Raw genomic sequence first — 23914 nt, forward strand, 5'->3', positions numbered from 1 at the left:
TTATCATTATCATCATCAATAATAACAACAACAAATGTAAAATGGTAGAGTAACTTAAGACATCTATTTCTTAGTCTGTCTCTCTCTCTCTTTTTAAATGCTTTCCTTCAAAGGAGGGAGATCTTGGACATGCACAGGGCAGAGGCACTCTGGTCATAGGTTTCTGTGTTGTTTTTAAAAGCCCCACTTCAGAGAAATGTCACTCTAAAGTGTGTTAATTTTTTAAAAAAATCAGAAGATAGTTCTTCTTTGTTCAAACCAGGAAGCTAACTTATTTGTTCTGAGGATTTGACAGATAGTGCTAAACCATATAAAGAATGCACCTGGGTATCGCTTTCCTTCAGAAACAAACAGCGGCCCAAGACTACAGAGTCTTTCTGATCAGCCAAGAAAGAACCAGGTAGGAATGACAAAGGACAGAAAGGGGCATTTGGATGTATGGGATGCCCTGGCAGAGTTGTGAGGTGGGCCAAGCCAGATGTTACATACAGGATCTATCACTGGATCTCTCCATGTAGTTACCCTCTTTTAAAAGCAACCACAGCATGGAGAAATACCACAATTCCAAGATCTAAATTCCCCCTCCCCCCACCCCACTGCCAAGCCTTTATTAGCTGCAGGGGAGAGAGAGGCACGAAATGGTTTTTAGACAAATCCATGGGAAGATGCAATCATGATCTCCCATGAAATGTCTAATTTGGCCCTAACAATCCAATATTGATTTGAAGGGACAGGAGTATGGTCTAAGGCAGGAGTGGGCAAATTGTGGACCTCCAGATGTTATTGGACTGTAATTCCCATCATCCCTATCTAGCATAGTCAATTGTGAAGGATGATGGGATTTGCTGTGTGTGTGTGTGTGTATATATGTATGTGTATATATATGTATGTGTGTGTGTGTATATATATACATATATTCAGCTGCAATTGCGGCTCTGTGGACACATATTACTGAACACAGCACAGTATGTCTGTGTTAGTAATGCAAGCAAGTGCTGCAGAGTTCATAGTGTTGTGATTGCAGGAGAAGTCAGAGGTGATACTGCTGTTTCAGATTCATTTCTTCACTTTAATGTCCATTCAATCCATGCACACCTGTGCAACTGTGTGGAGTTCTAAAATAAAAAGGTAGTGTGGTCATTCACAAGTGCACAGCTATGAAAATGCACATGAAAAGTCAGCTTTCCCCTACCCATCCCAGAATCGTTGGATTACTAACCACCCCCAACATTGGAGGGGAGGGGAGGGAATAGAGGACAGCCACTGATTTCCTGCCCACAAATCCCTTCCCCTACAAATGAGGTTACAGGAGGTTAAGGAAACATTGAAAACAAAGTTGGGCACCTTTGCAACCAAACCTGATGGGGAGAGTTACAAGGTCTACATTGGAACATGCGTAACTCGGTAATGCACAGAAACTTCAGTCACTGAAAAAAATATATTATAAAAGCAGTCTTGGCTGGTGTGGGGGTGGGGGTGACAAAATACTAATGGAGAAATGGCATCGGTGCAACAGTGTGGGAAATGTGCCATTTGCAGTGAGAGTGAGCAGGACTTTGCAGTACCAAGGAAAAAAACCTAGTGTAGATTAACCCATAGGCATTTTACAAGCTATAATTCTTTAGCCTTTCAGGCTTCAAACTAAATAGGTGTTACATGCAAAAGTATATAAGAAACCTCAACCTTCTCTTTTCAGTCTACAAGGTAACTTTGAATGAGGAGATTTGGAGTGGGAAATCAGGGTCAGGGGGAGTTGATTAATTCTTTCCCAACCCACCACATGACTTTCAGAAAGGATGGCCAACTTCTATCTCCAACTGAAAGCTCTTAACTGAAAGTCAAGGCTGCACATTCATAGGACATTTCCTGTAAAACTAATGCAGCGATATCAGTATCACCTTCTTAAGGATACCGGGTAGTCGTGAGACTCCGGGCTTCTTCACATGGAGCTTTTAGCCTGCTATTGAGATTGCTCACTCACAGAAGTTTGTGGGTCTTTTTCATGACATTGTCAACCTCCAGGACACATCCAGAGGTATTTCCTGGTTATCCCATTTTTAAAAGATCCAGAGAGAATGAGGTATCAAAAAATCTCGGAATGGCGTGCTATTAAAACAGCCAGGAGATGGCACTGTTTCATTGAGTTCTATGAAACCTTGAAAATTAAAAGCTTCCCCTCTCAGCAATCACGTGGTTGCTGTCTGGGAGCCCGCTGTAACTGCGGAAAGGCTCCACAATGATAGGACTGCAGATTTTTTCTTAAATGTAACAGCAGCCAAAGACTGAACATTAGTAAACATGATGCATTTTTGCACCTGAAAAATTAGGGTGGGGGTAAATGTGAAACAGTAGTCAAGCAGGCTTTCAGATTTTACAGTTTCTACAATTAAGCACAGCGCATTCACATCCCTAAATCTCTCTGGCAAAAATGAAGCCGACCGCCACACCAGAGATGGCAAAGGCAAGAGTGGCACATTGCCCACTTTAAACATTGAACTAAAACAACTGGGTTGGTCTTACTGGCAACAAACTACCCCACTTGACATGCTGACGTGGTTGGGTCAGATCAGATGACATTCGTCAGGAGCAAAAGCCGGGCGTGCATTTGGCTGCGATCAGTTCAGAACGTGAGGCCACTGAATGCAACTGATTGCTGGATTTGGGCTGGGAGGAAATCACAGAGGAGGTAATTGAACTAACAAGGTCTTTCCTTTGACCTGAGGCATGTATTTGGGCATGACGTCACCAGATGGGGTGGAGTTGTGATGATGTAACTTCAGTAGCAGCATTTTAAACTACGGTTTAACAACTCATAGGTTAATTTATTTATTTATTGCATTTATATCCCGCCTTTTTTCCTCTTGCAAGGAACCCAAGGCGGCTTACATTACCCTCCTCCTCTCTGTTTTATCCTCACAACAGCAACCCTGTGAGGTAGGCTGGGCTGAGAGTCTGTGACTGGCCCAAAGTCACCCAGTGAGCTTCCATGGCCAAGTGGGGACTAGAACCTGGATCTCCCTGCTCCCAGTCTGTCACTCTCACCACTACACTACACTGGCTCTCTCTCTAGGTTCACATATAGACAGCCAAAACAAGCCCTATCCAAACACCAAAAAATTGATTGTGTGGAGGACGTTCTCTGGCTGCACCCACTCCACCCCTGACCTCCCCATGTTGGCTGGGAAGATATCAAGAGAGACTTTCACAAAGGAAATTGAGTTCATGATCTCACATGTGTTTATTTTATTTATTTATTTATTTATTTCTATACCGCCCAATAGCCGAAGCTCTCTGCGTGGTGCACAAAAATTAAAACCAAACAGCACACAAAACAATTTAAAATATATAGAACATTAAAGCCACAATATAACAATACAACCACAATAAAACCTAGCAGCACTGCAGGAGTTTAAAATATAGATTTAAAACAGCAAAGCTAAAAGTTTAGAAAGCTAAAATGCCTGAGAAAATAAAAAGGTCTTCACCTGGCGCTGAAAGGAATACAATGTAGGTGCCAGGCGAACCTCACTAGGGAGCTCCAGAGCCAGGGTGCCACAGCAGAAAAAGCCCTCCTCCTAGTAGCCACCCGCCTCACTTCCTTTCGCAGAGGCTCACAGAGAAGGGCTGCTGACGATGATCTTAAGGTCTGGGCAGGCACATATGGGAGGAGGCGATCCTTCAGGTAACCTGTCCCCAAGCCGTTAAGGGCTTTGAATGTTAACACCAGCACTTTGAATCAGGCCCGGAAATGGACTGGCAATAGGGATGGCAGAGAATTTCTCCCCGAAACTTCGGGGGGCCGAGAGCCAACGTGTTCGGCCCCCCGAACAAGTTTTGGGGAGAAATTCTCTGTACCCCCCCACCCCCCGCACCCCCCCCCCCGGGACGGGACTTACCTTTGCCAAATGTCCCTCCCGGCGGTGGGTCCAGCCGGCGGTTCGGCGGGTGTTCGTGCGGGTCGGGAGCGGCAGCCGGTCTTTTGACCGGCTGCCGCCACTGCCATTGCAATAAAAGAAAAAAAAAACACCCCCGTGATAGGCTACGTGATGATTAACGTAGCCTATCACGGCTAGATCTGCAAAGTCAGCCGTGATAGGCTACGTAAATCATCACGTAGCCTATCACGGGTGACTAAAAAAAAAAGCGCGTACAGATAATGGCGGCCCCCATAGGGAGCTGCCATTCCCATTCCTTATTTGGTCACTGTAGTCTACGTAAATCTTTACGTAGACTACGGCGAAAATAAGGGCAACGCTATTTGCGTTGCCCTTATTTTCGCCGTAGTGTACGTAAAGATTTACGTAGACTACAGCGACCAAATAAGGAATGGCGGCTCCCTATGGGGGCCACCATTAGCGTACGTGCTTTTTTTTTTTTTAAGTCACCTGTGATAGGCTACGTGACAATTAACGTAGCCTATCACGGCTGACTTTGCAGATCTAGCCATGATAGGCTACGTTAATCGTCACGTAGCCTATCATGGGGGCGTGTTTTTTTTAAAAAAAAAACTTTGGAGTTTGCGGCCGGGCGAGGCGGGAAGCCTCCTCCCCGGCCTGAATTTCGGCCGGGCGAGGCGGGAAGCCTCCCCCCCGGCCTGAATTTCGGCCGGGCGAGGCGGGAAGCCTCCCCCCACCGGCCTGAACTTCACGGGGGGAGCAGCGAAGCGCCTCCCCCCCACCGCGAACAAGCTTCGACGACAGGTAAGTGACTTTCGTCTACCCCTAACTGGCAGCCAGTGCAGCTGAAAAAGTACTGGCATAATATGAGCTCGCAGGCCAGTCCCTGTTAACAATCTTGCTGCCCTATTTTGGACCAGCTGACATTTCTGGACCGTTTTCAAAGGCAGCCCCATGACGTATAACGCATTGCAGTAATCCAGACGAGAAGTTATCAGAGCATGGATAACCGTAGCTCGGTTATCTCTGTCCAGATAAGGGCATAGTTGGTATACCAGCCTAAGCTGATAAAAAGTGCTCTGTGCCACTGAGTTCACCTGTGCCTCAAGTGACAGTTCTGGATCCAAGAGCACCCCCAAACTACAAACGTGATCCTTTAGGGGGAGTGCAACCCCCTCCAGAACAGGCTGAATATCACCTAGCCTGGCAGACGAACCACCCACTAACAGTACCTCCATCTTGTCTGGATTGAGTTTCAGTTTATTGGCCCTCATCCAATCCATTACTGTGCCCAGGCACCGATTCAGACCAGCCACTGCCTCACCTGGGTTTGATGAGAAAGAGAGGTAGAGCTGGGTGTCATCTGCATATTGATGGCACCTCAGCCCACACCTCCGGATAACCTCCCCCAGCGGTTTCATGTAGATGTTAAACAGCATAGGGGATAAAATAGAGCCCTGTGGAACCCCATGGCACAATTTCCATGGCACAGAGCAGTAATCACCCAGCACCACCTTCTGGAGTCGGCCATCCAAGTAGGATCGGAACACTGTAGTGCAGTGCCTCCAACTCCCAATGCAGACAACCTGTCCAGAAGGATACCATGGTCGATGGTATCGAAAGCCGCTGAGAGGTCCAGGAGAATCAACAGGGTCGCACTCCCCCTGTTCCTCTCCCGGCAGAGGTCATCCCACAGGGCGACCAAGGCAGTTTCTGTTCCAAAACCAGGGCTGAAGTCCAATTGAAATGGATCTAGATAATCCATTTCATTTATTAGTGCCTGGAGCTGTCCTACACCCACTCAAGCACCTTGCCCAGGAAGGGGATGTTGGCCACTGGCCTATAATTGTTAACATCCTCTGGGTCCAGGTTAGGCTTTTTCAGGAGTGGTCTAATTACTGCCTCTTTTAAAGCGGCAGGCACCACTCCCTCTCTCAAGGAGGAATTTACAACCTCCTGGACCCAGCCGGACATCCCCTCCTTGTTTGATTTAATAAGCCATGAAGGGCAAGGGTCAAGCACACAAGTGGTCGATCGGACTTGGCCAAGCACCTTGTCCACATCCTCAGGCCTCAGTAACTGAAACTCATCCAATAAAACTGGACCAGACAGTGCTCTGAACGCTCTGACCGCCTCTACCAATGGAACTGCATTAATCGTGGTGTCCAAGTCATGGCGAATCTGAGCGACTTTATCTTCAAAGTGCCTTGCAAACTTATCACAGCGTGCCACCGAGGGTTCCACTGTCTCTCTCCCTGGCCCAGAATGTAACAGGCCATGAACCACTTGGAAAATCTCCACTGGATGACACTGAGAAGATGCAATGCTGGTGGAAAAGAACTGTCTCTTTGCCACCCTCACTGCCACAGAGTAGGCTTGATAGTGGGCTCTTATCTGTGTTCAGTCAGACTCAGCACAAGTTTTCCTCCACCTGGGTTCTAGCTGTCTCCCCTCTTGCTTCATTGCCCTCAGCTCAGGTGTATACCAAGGAGCTGGCTGAGCTCTGCTCAGAGGGAGAGGGCGCTTAGGTGCGGTCGTGTCAACTGCCCGAGTCATCTCTGCATTCCACAGAGCAACCTGGGCTTCGACAGGAGCACCAGCCATACCAGCAGGAAAATCCCCCAGAGCCCTCTGGAATCCATCGGAATCCATTAGCCTCCAGGGGCGAACCATTTTAATAGGTCCCCCACCCTTTCAGAGGGAGAAGGCTGCCAGGAGTCGAAACCTCAGCAGGAAGTGATCTGACCATGACAAAGGGACAGATGTTAATTCCTCCACTTTCAGATCACCATCCTCCTGCCCATTTGAGAAAACCAGTGTGTCCTTTTATATGAGTTGGGCCGATAACATGTTGGGACAGCCCCATGGTTGTCATGTCAGCCAAGAAGTCCTGAACCGCCCCGGATACAGCGGCCTCAGCATGGAAGTTGAGATCCCCCAGGACCGTCATCCTAGGGGTCCCCAACACCAAGTCTGAGATCACCTTTGTCAGCTCCGGCAGGGAGTCTGATGGGCAGCGGGGTGGGCGGTACACCAACAGAATCCCTAATCTGTCCCGGATACCCAACACAAGGTACAAACACTCAAGATCTGCACTCGAATGAGCAGGAAGCCTAGAGAGGGAGATTGAATTCCTACAGACCACGGCAACCCCCCCTCCCTGACCCTCGAGTCGGTGTTGGTGCTGCACTGAGTACCCAGGAGGGCACAGCTGGGAGAGAGTGACCCCTCCCAGTTCCCCCACCCAGGTCTCAGTAATACATACCAGGTCAGCCCCCTCATCCACAATGAAATCATGGATGAGGGGGATTTTATTTTGGGCCAACCTGGCATTCAGCAGCAGCAGCACCAGACCTGAGGGCAAGCTGGTAAGGCTGCCAGGAACCATCAGGTTGGGGGAAGAACCAGAAGAGGGGACAGCTGTAAGGTGTCTAGCCCCTCTTCTCCTCAGCTGGCCTGTAAATCCTCCAACACCGTTCCTCCCCCTGCCCGTGACCACAGTTATAGTGGCACCTCCCCGACCCCCTGAGTTGCTCAATAGTCCTCCCAGGCACATATTAAAATGTTAGGATATAAAATATTTGTTGTTGTTCAGTCATTAAGTTGTGTCTGACTCTTCGTGACCCCATGGACCATAGCACGCCAGGTCTTCCTGTCCTCTGCTCTATACAACAGTGTAAAAGAAAATAAAAGATAAAAGAGAACAGCAGCTAAGAAGGAGCAGATAAAATCTACATTTGCCCCGTTCTCCCTGGTCTTTAAAGCTGCTGCCCTCTGCTGCTGCTATTTGCTGCTGGTATCTGTGGCTGCTGGTGTCTCTGGGGAGGCAGGTGGGTAGGTCTTCAGGACCTGTTCTACACGACTCCCAAGTGCGACGCTAAGTGCGCACTTAGCGTCGCACTTGGGGCGACGCCGAGGCACACGCCAAGGCGCTGCCTCTGGCAGCCCCGTCTTAAGTACCTGTTGGCGGGGGCAGAAACAGGCTCAGGATCCACCTGGTACAGCTGGCTGGTCCTCCTTCCCACAGGCTCCTTCCCTGTGTTCAAGGCCAGCAACTAGCTAGGGATGTCAGAGCAATCAGAAATGGATTCAAATGACTTGGGATTTCTAGGAATCCGACCCCCGGCTTCTTCAGCAGAATGGTGTCTTCCATGTCATGCAGGTCAGCAGGCCATTCTTTTTACTTCCCAGAACTGTATGCAAATTTAGTTGTACAAAAATTGCTGGAAAACACACTAATATATACACCATTTAAAAAACACACGCAACATTTTAGATATCCCTGATCTCTCTTCAGCTTCTGCTGGGTAGCAATCATTTTTTTAAGTGTGTGTGCTCTGCTCATGGATTGTTTGCTGAGCTGAGAAAAAGATGCAAAATGTTATTTGCCAGCAAAAGTTCCATAAATCATAGCAAACATTTTTGGGGATTTACTCCAAAGAGTAAAAGTATCTGAATCCATCAATGAGAAGAAGATGGAGCAAAAGACATCTGACAACCTGCGAAATACAGGTGGAACAGTTCAGCAATATCCATGCTTCCCTAGCACACAGCATCTATGGCTGAACACCAGGACCATTTTTTCCTTCCCTAACAAGCATAGAATCTGACTTCTTTTTATTTCAGAATTGAGACCTCTAGTGCCAAGAGTTGAAATTTTACCAGCCAAGCATCCTGCAGACCTTCCTGCTCAACAAGAAGAAGTTCAGGGAATTAGAGGGCAGGGCTGGCATGTCTGAGGATTTGGAGGGCTACACTAGTGCACATGGCCCCTTGCCTCTTTGTAAGAGGAGGCTGGGAAACTTGGGGGTGGGGCTGGACTGTGCATCACCATCCCTCTAACTTGTGCCAACATATCCTATTGTGGCATCATACCTGCATAGAAGTTCAATGAAGTACCTTGTTAGTATTAATCCACTATGACAACAAAAAGGGAGAGATTTTCATCAATGCTCCTCCTTCAACCAGCTCTTAGGACTGTCCCTGATCTGTCTATCAATCATCTATCATCTATCTGTCATCTACCTAATCTATTTTATAGTATTAATCCACCTAAGGACAAACATTCTCTGGGCAGCAAAAAGCAAAAAAGCTTTAGTAGAGATGGAAGGAGGTCCAGAGTCAGGTTCTGTGTGCCCTTTCTTTCCTTTCAGGAGCTGCACAGCTGCAGCTTAGTTCCAATGGCAAGGTGGGGGCTTACTCTAGAGGAAATCAGCAAAGCTGTTCTCCTCTTTGAGGCCCCCAGTTCCTCTCACCACTGCAGCAAATTCTGTGTGAAAGAGACTGTGCCACCATGCAATCATGTGCAGGGGCCTATTTCTTGATGTAATGAATAGCCAAGGAGAAGTGAAAAGGCTAATATTAATATAACAACCTGCATAGATTCCAAAAGCCACTGTGGTGCAGTGGCTAGAGTGTTGGACTGGGACTTGGGAGATCCAGGTTCTAGTCTCCTTTTGGCCATGAAGCTCACTGGGTGTCTTTGGGCCAGGAACTGACTTTCAGAATAACCTACCTCACAGCATTGTTTTGAGGAGGAGAAGAGGAAGAGCATGTAAGCTGCCTTGGGTTCTTTAAGAGAAGAAAAAAAGTGGGATATGAGTGTAACAACAATAATAATAAATTAATAATAAACAAAATGGTGCAATACAACACTTTAATGTTTGCCATTGCAGTGTTTAATGTTCCAAGCTGGCAGTGTTGGATGGATATGTTGCAGCAAGGATCATAAGCTACTGAGAGTGGGGAGGAAATTCACCAATTTACTGGGGTATTTAAATAAAGTTACCTCGCCACCACATCGGCATAATGCCAGTGGTTTTTCAACCCTTTTTTAGGGATGTCAGAGAATTCCGCCATGGATCTCGGTGAGGCCGAATGCCAGTGCATTCTGCCCCCTGAACTCCATGGCGGAACGGCCTGCCACCCCCCTGCCCACCCACAGATCCCCCCCGGGATGAGACTTACCTGTGGTGGATCTTCCAGGCGGCGGTGGCTCCGGCGGCGGCTTCGGCAGCGGCGGCTGGTCTTCCGACCGGCTGCCACCACCGCCATTTCCAGGCTTGTAAAAAAAAAAAAAAAAGACGTGATAGGCTATGTAAAGATTTACATAGCCTATCATGGCTAGGTTTAAAAAAAAAACACGACGTGATAGGCTACGTAAATCTTTACGTAGCCTATCATAGCTGGGTGGGTTTAAAAAAAAAAACCGCGTACGCAAACGGCAGCGGCTATGGCCGCCGCTATTTGCATTCCTTATTTTTGCCGTCTTAATCTAAGACGGCAAAAATAAAACTGCCAGAGCCCCAGCCAGGCCAGAGCCGTCCGCAGCTGGATTTCCAGCCATGGAGGGCTCTGGGTAAAAAAAACAAAAAACAAAACCGCGTACGCAAATGGCAGCGGCTACGGCCACCGCCATTTGCGTTCCTTATTTTTGCCGTCTTAATCTACGTAAATATTTACATAGACTATGACGGCAAAACTAAGGGGAACGCAAATAGCGTAGCGGGCGATATTTGCATCCCTTTTTGATTCACCGTTTTAGCCTACGTAAATATTTACATAGGCTAAAACAGCAACTCAAAAGGGGATGCAAATAGCGCCCACTACGCTATTTGCGTTCCCCTTTATTTTCGCTGTCATAGTCTTCGTTAATATTTACGTAGATTAAGACGGTCAAAAGAAGGAACGCAAATGGCGGCAGCCGTAGCTGCCGCCATTTGCGTTCACGGTTTTGTTCTGTTTTTAAACCCACCCAACCATGATAGGCTACGTACAGATTTACGTAGCCTATCACGTCTTTTTTTTTCTTGTTTTACACACAAGCCTGGAAATGGCGGTGGCAGCAGGCGGTCGGAAGACTGGCCACCGCCGCCGAATCCACCACCGGAGCCACCGCCAGAGCCACCACCGCCCAGAAGATCTGCCCCAGGTGAGTCTCGTCCCTGGGCGGATCCGCGGGGGGGCGGGGGGGCAGGCCGTTCCACCATGGAGTTCAGGGGGCCGAATGCACTGGCATTCGGCCTCATCAAGATCCGTGGTGGAATTCTCTGACATCCCTACCTCCAAGGCATCTCTTCCACTAAGTGACCTTTATTCCATTTTTTAAAAGATTGGAGATAATGAGCTATCAAATTACAGCGCTTGAGTTCCCTCCTGAAAAGAGGAAATCCTGGAACAAGGGAAGCTAGACCACAGTGCCATGTAGTGGCTGTATAATGAAATATATGGAAGATTCAGATAACAAGGGAAAAGAGGGGGAAAAGGGGGGAGGAAGCACATGTAAAGGGAGTCTGACATGATCTTAAAACAGAAGCAGAAGATCCAAGATGGGATGCTATAAAATTAAATTTCACAGAACCCCTGAGAGATGCTTGCAGAGACAAAAGGTTTCACGGAACCCTGGTTGAAAAACACTGGCATGGGCCTTCAGACACGGCTGAAGATCGTTGTTGAGGTTTCCTGGGTAGTCCTGGCTCCAACCCATTCCTTCCACCACTCCCCAAAAATGCATCAGGAAGGGTTGAGCTGTCCAAGGCACATGGCTATGTGCTCCCAGAGGTTCCTAGAATTTCAGAAGTGCATTGCTTAGTTAAGAGCAGGGGTACAGAAGCCCAGGCCTGCAGACAAAACCTGACCCTCCTGGGATCCAAATTTAGCCCTCCGCCTCCAGTTGTTCCCCAGCTGGCCTGCTCCCTTCCCATGCCCCAATCCCTTCCCCCTGATTTTGTGCAGCTTTTCCCCCTTCTAAAAGGTTGAAGTGCCTCTGCTAACACTTGTTGTTGTTCAGTCGTTCAGTCATGTCCGACTCTTCGTGACCCCCCCATGGACCATAGCACGCCAGGCCTTCCTGTCCTGCGCTCTCTCCCGGAGCGTGCTCAAGTCCATATTCATTGCATCGGTGATGCTATCTAGCCATCTCATCCTCTGCCGTCCCCTTCTCCTTTTGCCCTCAGTCTTTCCCAGCATCAAGGTCTTTTCCAGAGAGTTTTCTCTTCGCATTAGGTGGCCAAAATATTTGAGCTTCAGTTTCAGTATCTGTCCTTCCAATGAGCACACAGGTTTGATTTCCTTTAGGATGGACTGATTTGACCTCCTTGCAGTCCAGAGGACTCGTAAGAGTCTTCTCCAGCACCACAGTTCAAAAGCATCAATTCTTCGGCGCTCAGCCTTCCTTATAGTCCAGCTCTCACAGCCATACGTTACTACTGGGAAAACCATAGCTTTGATTAGACGGACCTTTGTCGGCAAGGTGATGTCTCTGCTTCTCACTATGCTGTCTAGGTTTGCCATAGCTTTCCTCCCAAGGAGCAAGCGTCTTTTAATTTCATGGCTACAGTCACCGTCTGCGGTGATCTTGGAGCCCAAGAAAATAAAATCTGTCACTGCTTCCATTTCTTCCCCTTCTATATGCCAGGAAGTGATGGGGCCAGATGCCATGATCTTTGTTTTTTTAATGTTGAGTTTCAAACCAGCTTTTGCACTCTCCTCTTTCACCCTCAACAAGAGGCTCTTGAGATCCTCTTCGCTTTCTGCCATTAGGGTGGTATCGTCTGTGTATCTGAGGTTGTTGATAATTCTCCCGGCAATCTTAATTCCAACCTGTGATTCATCCAACCTGGCATTTCTCATGATATACTCTGCATATAAGTTAAATAAGCAGGGTGACAATATGCAGCCTTGTCGTACTCCTTTCCCAATTTTGAACCACTCGGTTGTTCCATGTCTGGTTCTTACTGTTGCTTCTTGACCCTTGTACAGGTTTCTCAGGAGACAGGTAAGGTGGTCTGGTACTCCTATCTCTTTCAGAATTTGCCACAGTTTGTTGTGATCCACACAATCAAAGGCTTTAGCGTAGTCAATGAAGCAGAAATAGACATTTTTCTGGAATTCTCTTGCTTTCTCCATGATCCAGCGAAAGTTGGAGATTTGATCTCTAGTTCCTCTGCCTCTTTGAAACCCAGCTTGGACTTCCGGTAGTTCTCGGTTCGCATACTGCTGAAGCCTAGCTTGTAGGATTTTGAGCATAACCTTGCTGGCATGTGAAATGAGCGCAATTGTACGGTAGTTTGAACACTCTTTGGCATTGCCCTTCTTTGGGATTGGAATATAAACTGACCTTTTCCAGTCTTGTGGCCACTGTTGAGTGTTCCAAATTTGTTGGCATATTGAGTGCAGCACTTTAACAGCATCATCTTTTAGGATCTTAAATAGCTCAGCTGGAATACTGTCATCTCCGCTAGCTTTGTTGTTAGTCATGCTTCCTAAGGCCCACTTGATTTCACTCTCGAGGATGTCCGGCTCAAGTTCAGTGACCGCACTATCATGGCTATCAGGGACATTCAGATCTTTCCTGTATAGTTCTTCTGTGTATTCTTGCCACCTCTTCTTAATCTCATCTGCTTCTGTTAGGTCCCTGCCTTCTTTGTCCTTTATCATGCCCATCTTTGCACAAAACGTTCCCTTGAGATCTCCAATTTTCTTGAAGAGATCTCTAGTCTTTCCCATTCTGTTGTTTTCCTCGATTTCTTTGCATTGTTCATTTAAGAAGGCCTTCTTGTCTCTCCTTGCTATTCTCTGGAACCCTGCATTCAGTTGGATATATCTTCCCCTTTCTCCCTTGCTTTTCGCTTCCCTTCTTTCTTCAGCTACTTGTAAAGCCTCATCAGACAGCCACTTGGCTTTCTTGCATTTCTTTTTCTTTGGGATGGATTTCGTTGCTGCCTCCTGAACAATGTTACGGACCTCTGTCCATAGTTCCTCAGGCACTCTGTCTATCAGGTCTAATCCCTGAAATCTATTCCTCACCTCCACTGTATATTCATCAGGGATATGATTTAGGTCATACTTGAACAGTTTAGTGGTTTTCCCTACATTCTTCAATTTAAGCCGAAATTTTGCAACAAGAAGCTCATGATCTCAGCCACAGTCAGTTCCAGGTCTTGTTTTTACTGACTGTATGGAGCTTCTCCATCTTTGGCTGCAAAGGACATAATCAATCTGATTTCAATATTGACCATCTGGTGATGTCCATGTGTAGAGTCGCCTCTTGTGCTGTTGGAAAAGAGTGTTTGCTATGATCAGCGTCTCCTCTTGGCAAAACTCTATTAGCCTTTGTCCTGCTTCATTTTGTACACCAAGGCCATGCTTGCCTGTTATCCTGGTGATTTCTTGACTTCCTACTTTAGCATTCCAATCCCCTATGATGAAGAGGACATCTTTTTTTGGTGTTAGTTCTAGAAGGTGTTGTAGGTCTTCATAGAACCGATCAACCTCAGCTTCTTCGGCCTCAGTGGTTGGGGCATAGACTTGAATTACTGTGATGTTGAATGGTTTGCCTTGGATTCGTACCGAGGTCATTCTATCGTTTTTAAGATTGTACCCCAGTACTGCTTTTCCCACCCTTTTGTTGACTATGAGTGCTACTCCATTTCTTCTAAGGGATTCTTGCCCACAGTAGTAGATATGATGGTCACCTGAATTAAATTTGCCCATGCCTGTCCATTTTAGTTCGCTGATTCCCAAGATGTCGATGTTCAATCTTGCCATCTCATGTTTGACCACCTCCAGCTTACCTTGATTCATTGATCTGACATTCCAGGTTCCTAAACAATATTGTTCTTTACAGCATCGGATTTTCTTTTCACCACCGGACACATCCACAGCTGAGTGTCCTTTCGGGTTTGGCCCAGCTGCTTCACTCTTTCTGGCGCTACTTGGAAATTCCCTCTGCTCTTCCCCAGTAGTATATTGGACACCTCCTAACACTTAGTTACTCGCAATAAGAGCTTTAAGCTAAACTATGCTGGTATTCGTGGTATTTTGGCCTTTTGCCCTTTGGTCTCATTCCCTATTGGAATGAAACCCCTGAGAGCCTCTCTGAAATGGAATTCAGCCCCAGGCTGAAAGAGCTTCAATACACCCTGGTTATGGGTTTGGATTGCTTTCTTTCTTTCTTTCTTTCTTTCTTTCTTTCTTTCTTTCTGACCCTGTGAGGTAGGTTAGGCTGAGAGCTGAGAGTCGGTCACTGGCCCAGAGTCACCCAGCGAGTTTAATGGGTGAGCAGGGACAAGAACACAGAACTCTTGAGCCCAAGTCTACCACTCAAACCACTACACAACAACAGCTCCTTGGAAGGAAGGAAGGAAGGAAGGAAGGAAGGAAGGAAGGAAGGAAGGAAGGAGGCCATTGGACCATAACATTGTGGAAAGATGCCCCCTTCTTATTGATATCCAGGATTTAATTATTGCAGGTAAGACCTCAAACAGCCTACCCCAACCTGGCACCCTTTGGATGTTTTGGACTATAATTCTCAGCATTCCTGACTAATGGCTATGCTAGCTGGGGCTGATGGGAGTTGACATCCAAAAATCTGGTGGACTTCAGATTGTTGAAAGTCAAGCTAGATATTTTCTAGAGATAGATCCACCACAGTCAGAGATGTTTACCTAATGGTCAAGTCAAAATGTGATGGGGGAATTGTTCTTTGTGGCCAAGCAGTCAGAAATGTGTGCATGCCAGAATCTCCTCCATGAAGACACAGGCATCAAAATATGACGGGCTGTTGTTTTGGCTGTCCAGGCAATCAAAAAACCATGTGCCATCTGACCCACCCTCCTGAAGACACAGCTGTCAACTCAAAACCTACATACGCCATAATCTGATTTCCCAAGCAACAAACAGCTACTGCATGATGAACACTGAAGAACCTGTTAAATGGAAAGCATAGCATGATAACAAAGCTGCATGATTCAGTCTGCATGGTTGCCAACCACACCTTGACTCTTCTTTGTTTGGTCATCTGCACAGAGTGGTTTGAATACAACTGAAGTGGAGCCATAGATGAAGTTGGAAGGTTATATAAGGAAGGTGCAAAAGGAGGTCAAGAAAACTGAAAGAAGTTACAGATATTCTTTGTATATGCTTTCACTGTAGTAGATGTCAGGGAGATACCAATACCCAAACCTTTGTTCCTGGTGCAGGCTTCTACAAATCTATGTAGACCATTGGAATTGTGAAATGGCTCCAATGGTTGACACAACTCCTTCCCCCACTACCCATGCCCTCTCCTCCTCATTAGAACCAAGAGGGATTGTTGGTTCTCTGGGGATCTGGGGTTGATGACATAGCAGTGAAAACGACTAGAATGTAATTGGCAGAAGACTGATGATGATTCCGACAGAACACAGGCTAGAGCCAGTTTAGAGTGCACTACATCACAGTGATGGTGGCTTAGACATTCTTCCATCACTATAGTCTACTTGCTCTCAACAGAAACTGGCCATTCCAGATTTAATTCCAAATGGCTGACTTGAGGAATCCATACATATAGTTGAAAAATGAACTTATGATTCCTTGGATCCAAGACATCCTAATTCATACTAGAATATAGAAGACTGAAATACATATGTCCTCATTTGGAATGAGTGTTTCCTATATTGCCGTTTGGAGTTGCTTTTGGATTTGAGATTATTGGAGGGAGATAGATAGATAGATAGATAGATAGATAGATAGATAGATAGATAGATAGATTGGAGTTGCTTTTGGATTTGAGATTATTGGAGGGAGATAGATAGATAGATAGATAGATAGATAGATAGATAGATAGATAATAGAGTAATGTACTGAACTGAGCAAGTTAGCACTCGATTCATTAATTTATTTCACATGTATTATTGCTTTAAGATTTATCAGTGATATTAAACGTATGGGTATTCTATGGGACCTTTTAAAATGAAAGTAACTTAAGAAGAGCCATACTACGCCTTGTAAGAAAGCTTCAGGTATTGGGCAGTATCGAAATAAATAAATAAATAAATAAATAAATAAATAAATAAAATACGCCAAGCATTCTGTTCACACGAGTAGGACATGAGTGCACTGGCACCCTCCCTCTCACTCATGTTGCATACTGCCTCTGATACTGAGGATAATATATAGCCATTATAACTGCTAGCCTCCATGAAAATAGTATGATCCTCTACATATTTACTCAGAAGCAAGTCTCATCGCTTCTAGTGGACCTTATTCCTAGGTAAGCAGGTACTTCCACTGAACTCAGTGAAAGTACACACGTATAGGATGATACTATAAAAGCTGTATTTGTAGCATTCAGGGTTTGAGAACAAAATTTAGAGAATTCAGACAAATGCTGAACTTGTGTGAAACTTGTGTGAAACCTGCTGTTAGTATGGCGGGAGATGCTATATTTCCTCTGCCATTCCTAGGTTGCTTCAGATGTTACAGAATTTTACATGTAGGAAAAAGGGTGAAAAAGAAACCATATTGGAGATCATGGGTGCAGAACCTGTGGCTCACAGGCATAATCTGGCCTGCGGAGCTCTCCAATCTAGCCTGTGCCACCTCTTGGGGTTCATCCAGGGGGTGGGGCATAGGCTCTAAGCCATGTCCTGTGGAGGAAGCCCCTTGGAGGGCAATACTATTGCTATTACTGATCTGAAATCAGAGATACCAGTGGGGACTTTGAAGTGCAACAGACATTTTTCAGTATCACGCTGTAGAATAATATTTCATTCCCTTTATTCATGTATAATAATCCTATGGTTATAGCACCAATTCCTTGAAGTCATGTTGAAAAATAGCTTTCCTTGGAAGGAAGGGAGATATTATCCATGTGCAGAGGCACTCTGTCCTTAGGTTATTCTTTTAAACACCACCCCCTCACAGAGATAGCACTCTGCACATGTTGACTCATACTCTTTACAGACATTCCCTTTTTTTTCTTTTTTTCTTTTTTTCTTTTTTTCTTTTTTTGCAAAAAGAAAAGCTGGCTTCTCTTTGTCTAAACAAGGAAGATGATCCGTTTATTCTGAATGATTGACACATAGTATCGTCTAAAGAATGTGTCTGGGTATTTATAAAGGCATCTGTCATTTTCCCTCTAGAACCAACAGCCAGTGGTAGAATGCAGCCTCATTTCTGATCTGCAACGAAAGGAACAGGTAGGAATGGCAAAGACTAGAAAGGGGGTATTTGTATATTTGGGATGCACTGGAAGAATTATGTGTGGGCCAAACTAGATGTTGCATAGGAGACCTGTGATTGGAGATTTATGATTGCTTTTTTAAAAGCAGCCACAGGACAGAGAAAGAGGAGACTGAGCATTTCCTACATGGCCAATACCCAGATCCAGATGATCCGTACCCCCCAGCCCAGCCCAGCCCAGCCCAGCCGCTGTTAAATGCAGAAGAAAGACAGAGGCACAATATGGATTTAAAAAAAAAAAAAAACCATGGGGTGATCCAGTAATGCCTACTATGGCACTAAAACTGCATTATTGATCTGGAGGGACATGAGGATGCTCTAAATTTGTTGAGTGTCTATAGAAGTTTATTGCCATAGAGTGGAAGGAATATAATGGGCAGCAAAAAGGAATTGTCCTTCACCTGTAAGAAGGAAATGATATCCACTGCTTAGACCAACAGGGTTAGCCAATGCTCCATCTGGTCCTGTTTATCAGGGAGAGTTTCTATTTTCTTGGATTCATCCCTGGAAAATCAGAGTCTCTATTCCATCCCTTTTTTGTGCGTGCCTTTGTTGACATTTTTAGAGTGAGTTGCTTGTCTTGTCAGTCTTTAGGGATCAGCTCCCTTCCCTGGGAAGAGAATTCACTGACAAGAAGGGTGGGGAGAAATGCATTGTATCTCCAGTGTGCATGTAAGTCAACGCATGCCCATGAACAATAAGGCACCATGATGGAGCATGCAGTCTCCCATTTCATACACTGCAGCAGCTGGGGTATATTTTAAAAGGTAACATATTGCAAGACAATTGTGGGTTTTATTTCTCTAAGTATAGATTTAACCCAAAACACAATTTCATATTTATTTGTTTTTAATGAGTAGAGGACAGGCTCTTGCAATAGACAAGAAAGAGTCAGAGGTCATTCTTGAAGTATAACTAGGCCACAATTTGGTTTAATTTACAAGCATTAACACATACAGGGGAACGGCGTAAACCATTATTTCAACCACTCTTTTTAACCCAAGGAGCTGGCCTGGCTGTCCGTGCCACTTTGGGATTCTCAGGTTGTTGGTTCAAGTCTGAGCCTTCTACAGTAGTAAAACCCTGTGTTTGCACTTACCTCTCAGGCTGAGCAAACTTCCCATCACTCTAGAAGTCACCTGAAATGTGCTGAGTGATCCCACACACAGCCCTGGTGCATCTAACCACAGGCACAATAGAATGACAAAGGACAGCAGCTAGGAGGCTGTGGATACAGGGCTGCCTCCTTCGACCCTGCAGCCAGCCCCCTTTCCACAGGCATGGCCTGCCATGGTTTGGGGGCCCTTGCAGAGTAAACAGATGTGGTGAACAGGAGGTATAGAAGAACCTTTGAAATATGTACTAACAAGGGGGAAGTTTCATGCAGTGACCTTTGGTATAAAAGTTATGAGCATGTCTCTGGTGTCAACTGTGAAATGTTGCAGGAAATAGGATGGGAGCCAGAATTTGGGAGTCCACTACTAATTTAATGTACTACTAATATTTGCTCTTTCAATCTCTCCACAGAAGGATGTTCTTTCTCTGCTTTCCCTTTCTCTGTTAGGGTCTGTCAGGGCTTATACCCTACCCATGGGTGACTTCATCATATCCCATGGCTATCAGTGCAAGCAATCCACTGTTGAGTTCAAGCTCTACCTCAGTACCCCAGACATTTCTCCCTCTGTCCAATCCTGTATCTCCAAGTACCTCTCTGTTACTTCTACCTGGATGCAGGATCAGTGCAAGTGGCAGCAAAAGATATCTTGTTGCCTATGGTGGGAGGATGCGCCATTGCCTCTGCTACCTCCACCTTCTCAATGTCTCGTTCTAAGTAGGAACATGGGAACCTGCAGCACACTGAGTCAGACCTTTGGCCCACCTATTCCAGTATTTTTGACACTGGCAATGGCTCTCCAGGGTTTCAGCAAGTATTCCTTCCTAGCCTTATCTAGAGATGCCAGGGACTGAACTGGGACCTTCTACCACTGAGGTACGGCCCCTCTCTGAGGGTCTTTCTCAGAGCCAGACACTGTAGGCAAGGTGTCGATAGGGACAAGAAGTGACTGCTGGTGAAGTTTGGTGTTGGTGGGGACCATTTCTTTCTTTTGTGGGTGCAGAGCATGTGCCAGTACAAAAGTTGCAGTGACACCTGTACAGTAAACATGTATTGGATAACCAAACAAAAGCCCTTCACTGGCACTTCTCCCTGTGATGCATTTTTCAAAGGCTTAATCTGCCACTCCCCTAGCAAATGTCAACTGATAAAGTTACTTCTTGCCTCATTGTCACACCAGATCTGACACTTATCCACTTCTTATTTACATTTTGTAAATAAAGTTAAGCAGTGAGACGCCTAGCTATAACCTACCTTAAGGATGGTCACATCCCCTGTGGAGATCCTAACCTGGGGGAAGACCCTTTACTCTAGGGCAATCCCACCACTAACACCAAATGTGGAGGAATACCTCTTCTTATTGGGGCTGTAGCCATCATTTGTGGAGGATCACCACTGGGCAATCCCTCACTTCCTTTCCACTGCCACCATTAAACCATACCCCTTTTATTTAATATAGGCCTTTTCCCTAAGCTAGCTGATCATTAGGTATGAGACAAACAGATCAGACATACAAGGAAAATAAACAAAGATATATAGTATTTTATTAGAAAGAAGTAAAAGAAGAAAGCTTATTAAGATCGCTGTTACGATACATGTAAGGTTTTGATAGTTACTTTAAAAACAGAGCTTCTGTATTGTTGTTACCACCAATCAGGTTTTAGAAGCCCCAGTTGCTGACTCTAACCAAACCTAAACAAAGTCCCCTATCAAGCTCCACCGCAGTTAACTCATGGACCTAACAATGAGGGCTTAAAAGGCAGTCATCTCTCTTGTAGGGTTTGACTGTTCACCAGGCTTCCCCTGAAGTTTTCACTGTGGTCCAACAGCTGCTCTGTCTTCAGACCACCATCACCAGCTGGCACTCAGGCTTCAGCTCTATCCTCCAAAAGTTACTTCAGGCATCTTCCTCTCCTCACTTGCAGACCTTCTTCAGCTTCTGACTCATGCTCTCAGCTTGGCTTCCCAGTCTTGCAGCTGCTCTTCTTCCTGGTTGACGTCTTCCTCAGGGTCCCCCAGATGCCTCTCAACAACTCTTTATATTCAGTCCAGTCGGAACCCTCCAGCCAATCAGCTTTGATGTGGCCAACATTCCAGCGTACCACTTTTGTTTAAATTTAAGGCCAATGGGCATCTTTTGAATGCCCAGTTATTCTCCAGTCAGGTGGTATCCATTTCAATCCTACCTTCCCATATATACAGACAGGAACGTGGCTTCATTTCCCTCTCAGTGGTAACAGTAACTGCCATCCCACCAGTACTATGCATCTCTCCTCAGGGAAAAGCCTCTGATAAAAGCTGCACATTTTTTCCTTCTACTGTTTCCTTCTACTGTTAACACATTCCGTCCTTCAGTCATTGAATCAGAAACAAAAACAGTTAAACTTTTATCTAAGTTTTATGTCTGTTTCTTCATATCTTCAAAAGAATGAAGAATGGATGTCCCCTTATATCAGGGTGGTGTGTGTGTGTGTGTGTGCGCGCGCGCATGCATGTGAGTGTACATGTGCACACACATGTGTGGGCCCCGGGTCCCCAGAACCACCAGGTGGAGCCCTGAGTTTGAAAAGGCTGTGCTCCCCTACCTGCATTAAAGATTCAATGGTATCACATCTGCATGAACTTTAGTTCCTCAATTAAATTTCTTTACACTACTTTTTATCATAGTACAATCTTCACAGCTTCTCCTTTCTTAAAGAAATTACATGCTGTTTCAGTCTATTACCAACCAAAGTTAATAATAGAAAGATAGGCCCTCTCTGTCCTGAGAAGACTGGATCAAGGAAGCCTTCTCAAGTGAGTCTCTGGTCTGCAGGTGCCATCCTCCTTGCCTTGTCAGTATGAGAGAAGCCTGAATGAAAAGCCATTGTGAGACTTCTAGATGTGAGAAAGAAGTAATGGGACTGGACAACCAAAAGAAAACCAGGATTAATTCGTCGGTGACTTAGCCTACCTCACAAGGAAATATTTCATTAATTTAATGCAAATAAATTTTTAATTGCATTTCTTCTTCATCATCATCTTTGTCTTTTTCTTCTTTTTTCCTTGTGTGGGTTGAGCCCAGTCTGCTCCAAAGGAGGAACCACCACTGCAACACTGCCTGTGCCATCCCAGTTTACTGCCACAGGAAAGGAGCTGGTGGGGTTCTCTGGAGAGTTCACCCTGATGCCTCACTCAGAAAACTCCTCAGAGCACAGCATCAGTCCTGTCTGCCAGTCCAGAGAGTCGCACCAGCCACTTGTCTGCTGCAGCATTTGCTCTGGTGTCTTCCCTGTATTGAATTTTATATTGTAAGCTCCTTGGGACATGGAACTGTCCTATTGCTTGTAAAGTGTCACTAATACTGACTACTGATGGGTCAAAAATAAATTATTAGTCGTTGTAGAAGTAGTAGTAGGATCTTCATTACAGACACAAAAACATCACTTTTAGCAAAATGCAAAAAATCCTAAGTGTGATCGCATCATCATCATCATAAAAATTCTTACTTCCGTGTAGCTGTTCAGGTCTCCCAAGAGCTGCCAAACAGTCTGGCAACACTAGTACTTGAAAACGGGGAGATGGGAGGTCTCAGGATGTTGGGGAGACCCCGGATTTGGGATTCTGCTGGAGCCTAGATGATTCAGGGAATTGGGAATTCTAGGATGCATCGCTCGCCAAACTGCACCAGCCCAACTCTTTCATCTTCGATATGGCATTTTATAGCAGCGTTACCAAAAGACCTTGAGCCAGAAGAAAAACCACTGTTTTCTGGAAGTGACTAGACCTGAGCAGCTTGGAAGAGGACTACAGAAGAGTTGGCAACCATGCCATTTCTGTTCTCCGTGCTAAATGTATGGCTGCTGCAACTGACCATAGTACAAGGTGAGTGAAGGCGGTGGGGAGATGGTTAAGAAGATGCTGGCATTGTTCCTGACTGTGCAGATGATTCTAAGCAGGTTCAACTTAATATCCCCCTTCAGGACATGTGGCTCAATGCAGGAATGTTGGGTGGTTGAAGTCAGACCATGCCAGGACTTGGGGTGAGAGGCTGGCATGCATACCCTGTACCCACTCCACACTTTCTGCCCATGTGTGTTCTTTGAATGCCTGTGTAGGGCCAAAGAATGGCATTTAGTCTTGACGTCCTGCTTGGTAAGAATGAGCACACACAGCCTTTTTTGTTGCCTGCTTCTGTGGACATAAGAGGGGAACATCGGGCTGTATCAGTATTTTTTAAACCAGAATCTCAGTATTGCATTTCTTTGATAAAGCTCACTACAGTATTCATGGGGCTTCAAGAGGGTTCCCCATACTGGTAGTGACCACCTGTAATTTAGAGGTGCCGAGATAATGATAAGCCAGATCCAGGTTTGCTTACAAGGAGACTTTATTGAGTACTTACAGCACACAGGTGTACCTAATGGTTGGATCCACTGGCTTGCAGTCCTTCTCTACCTCTAGCCATGCAACCGGTCCACACAGGACCGCCAAGTGCTTTGCGACCTGACCCCACAGCCCCTCCCGCGGCCAGCCCAGGAGTTGGTTTTGCACACGGACAACCACATCCTCCTTCCCTTTGAATCTGAATGTACCATTTCTCTTGGCACCCTGTTCGCTGCGCCAATTGTATGCCCCTGCAGTGGGCTTCCAGAATTTAGAGGTGCCGAGATAATGATAAGCCAGATCCAGGTTCACTTACTAGGAGACTTTATTGGGTACTTACAGAAGCACGCAGGCATACCGAATGGTTGGATCAGACAGCTTCTCTGAACCCAGAGCCATGAGGTAAGATGGGTTTTATCCCATACATGTTAGCAGTGAGGCAGCATGACAGAAAGAAGAGTTAATTAGTGTTCATCTGCAACTTTCCCAGCATAGACTAACAGTGCTTGATCAGGAGGAAAGCAATCTGAACTTT

The 23914-nt window shown here is 45.8% G+C and overlaps 1 protein-coding gene across 1 annotated transcript in view; it reads left to right on the forward strand.

Annotated features, from left to right (window-relative positions):
• Window positions 1-337: 337 nt before the first annotated feature.
• LOC146341914 (serine protease 27-like) overlaps window positions 338-23914 on the forward strand; it is a 36201-nt gene continuing 12624 nt past the window's right edge. The window contains exons 1-3 of the mRNA XM_084805250.1: window positions 338-400; window positions 17801-17857; window positions 22720-22878. Of these exons, the coding sequence (XP_084661376.1) occupies window positions 22821-22878 (58 nt within the window). The 5' untranslated portion in view covers window positions 338-400; window positions 17801-17857; window positions 22720-22820. The remainder of the gene's footprint in view (window positions 401-17800; window positions 17858-22719; window positions 22879-23914) is intronic.

Source organism: Heloderma suspectum, chromosome 6, assembly GCF_057233095.1.
Source record: "Heloderma suspectum isolate Gila_16-S chromosome 6, 16-S_ref, whole genome shotgun sequence".
Taxonomy (NCBI): Eukaryota; Metazoa; Chordata; class Lepidosauria; order Squamata; family Helodermatidae; genus Heloderma; species Heloderma suspectum.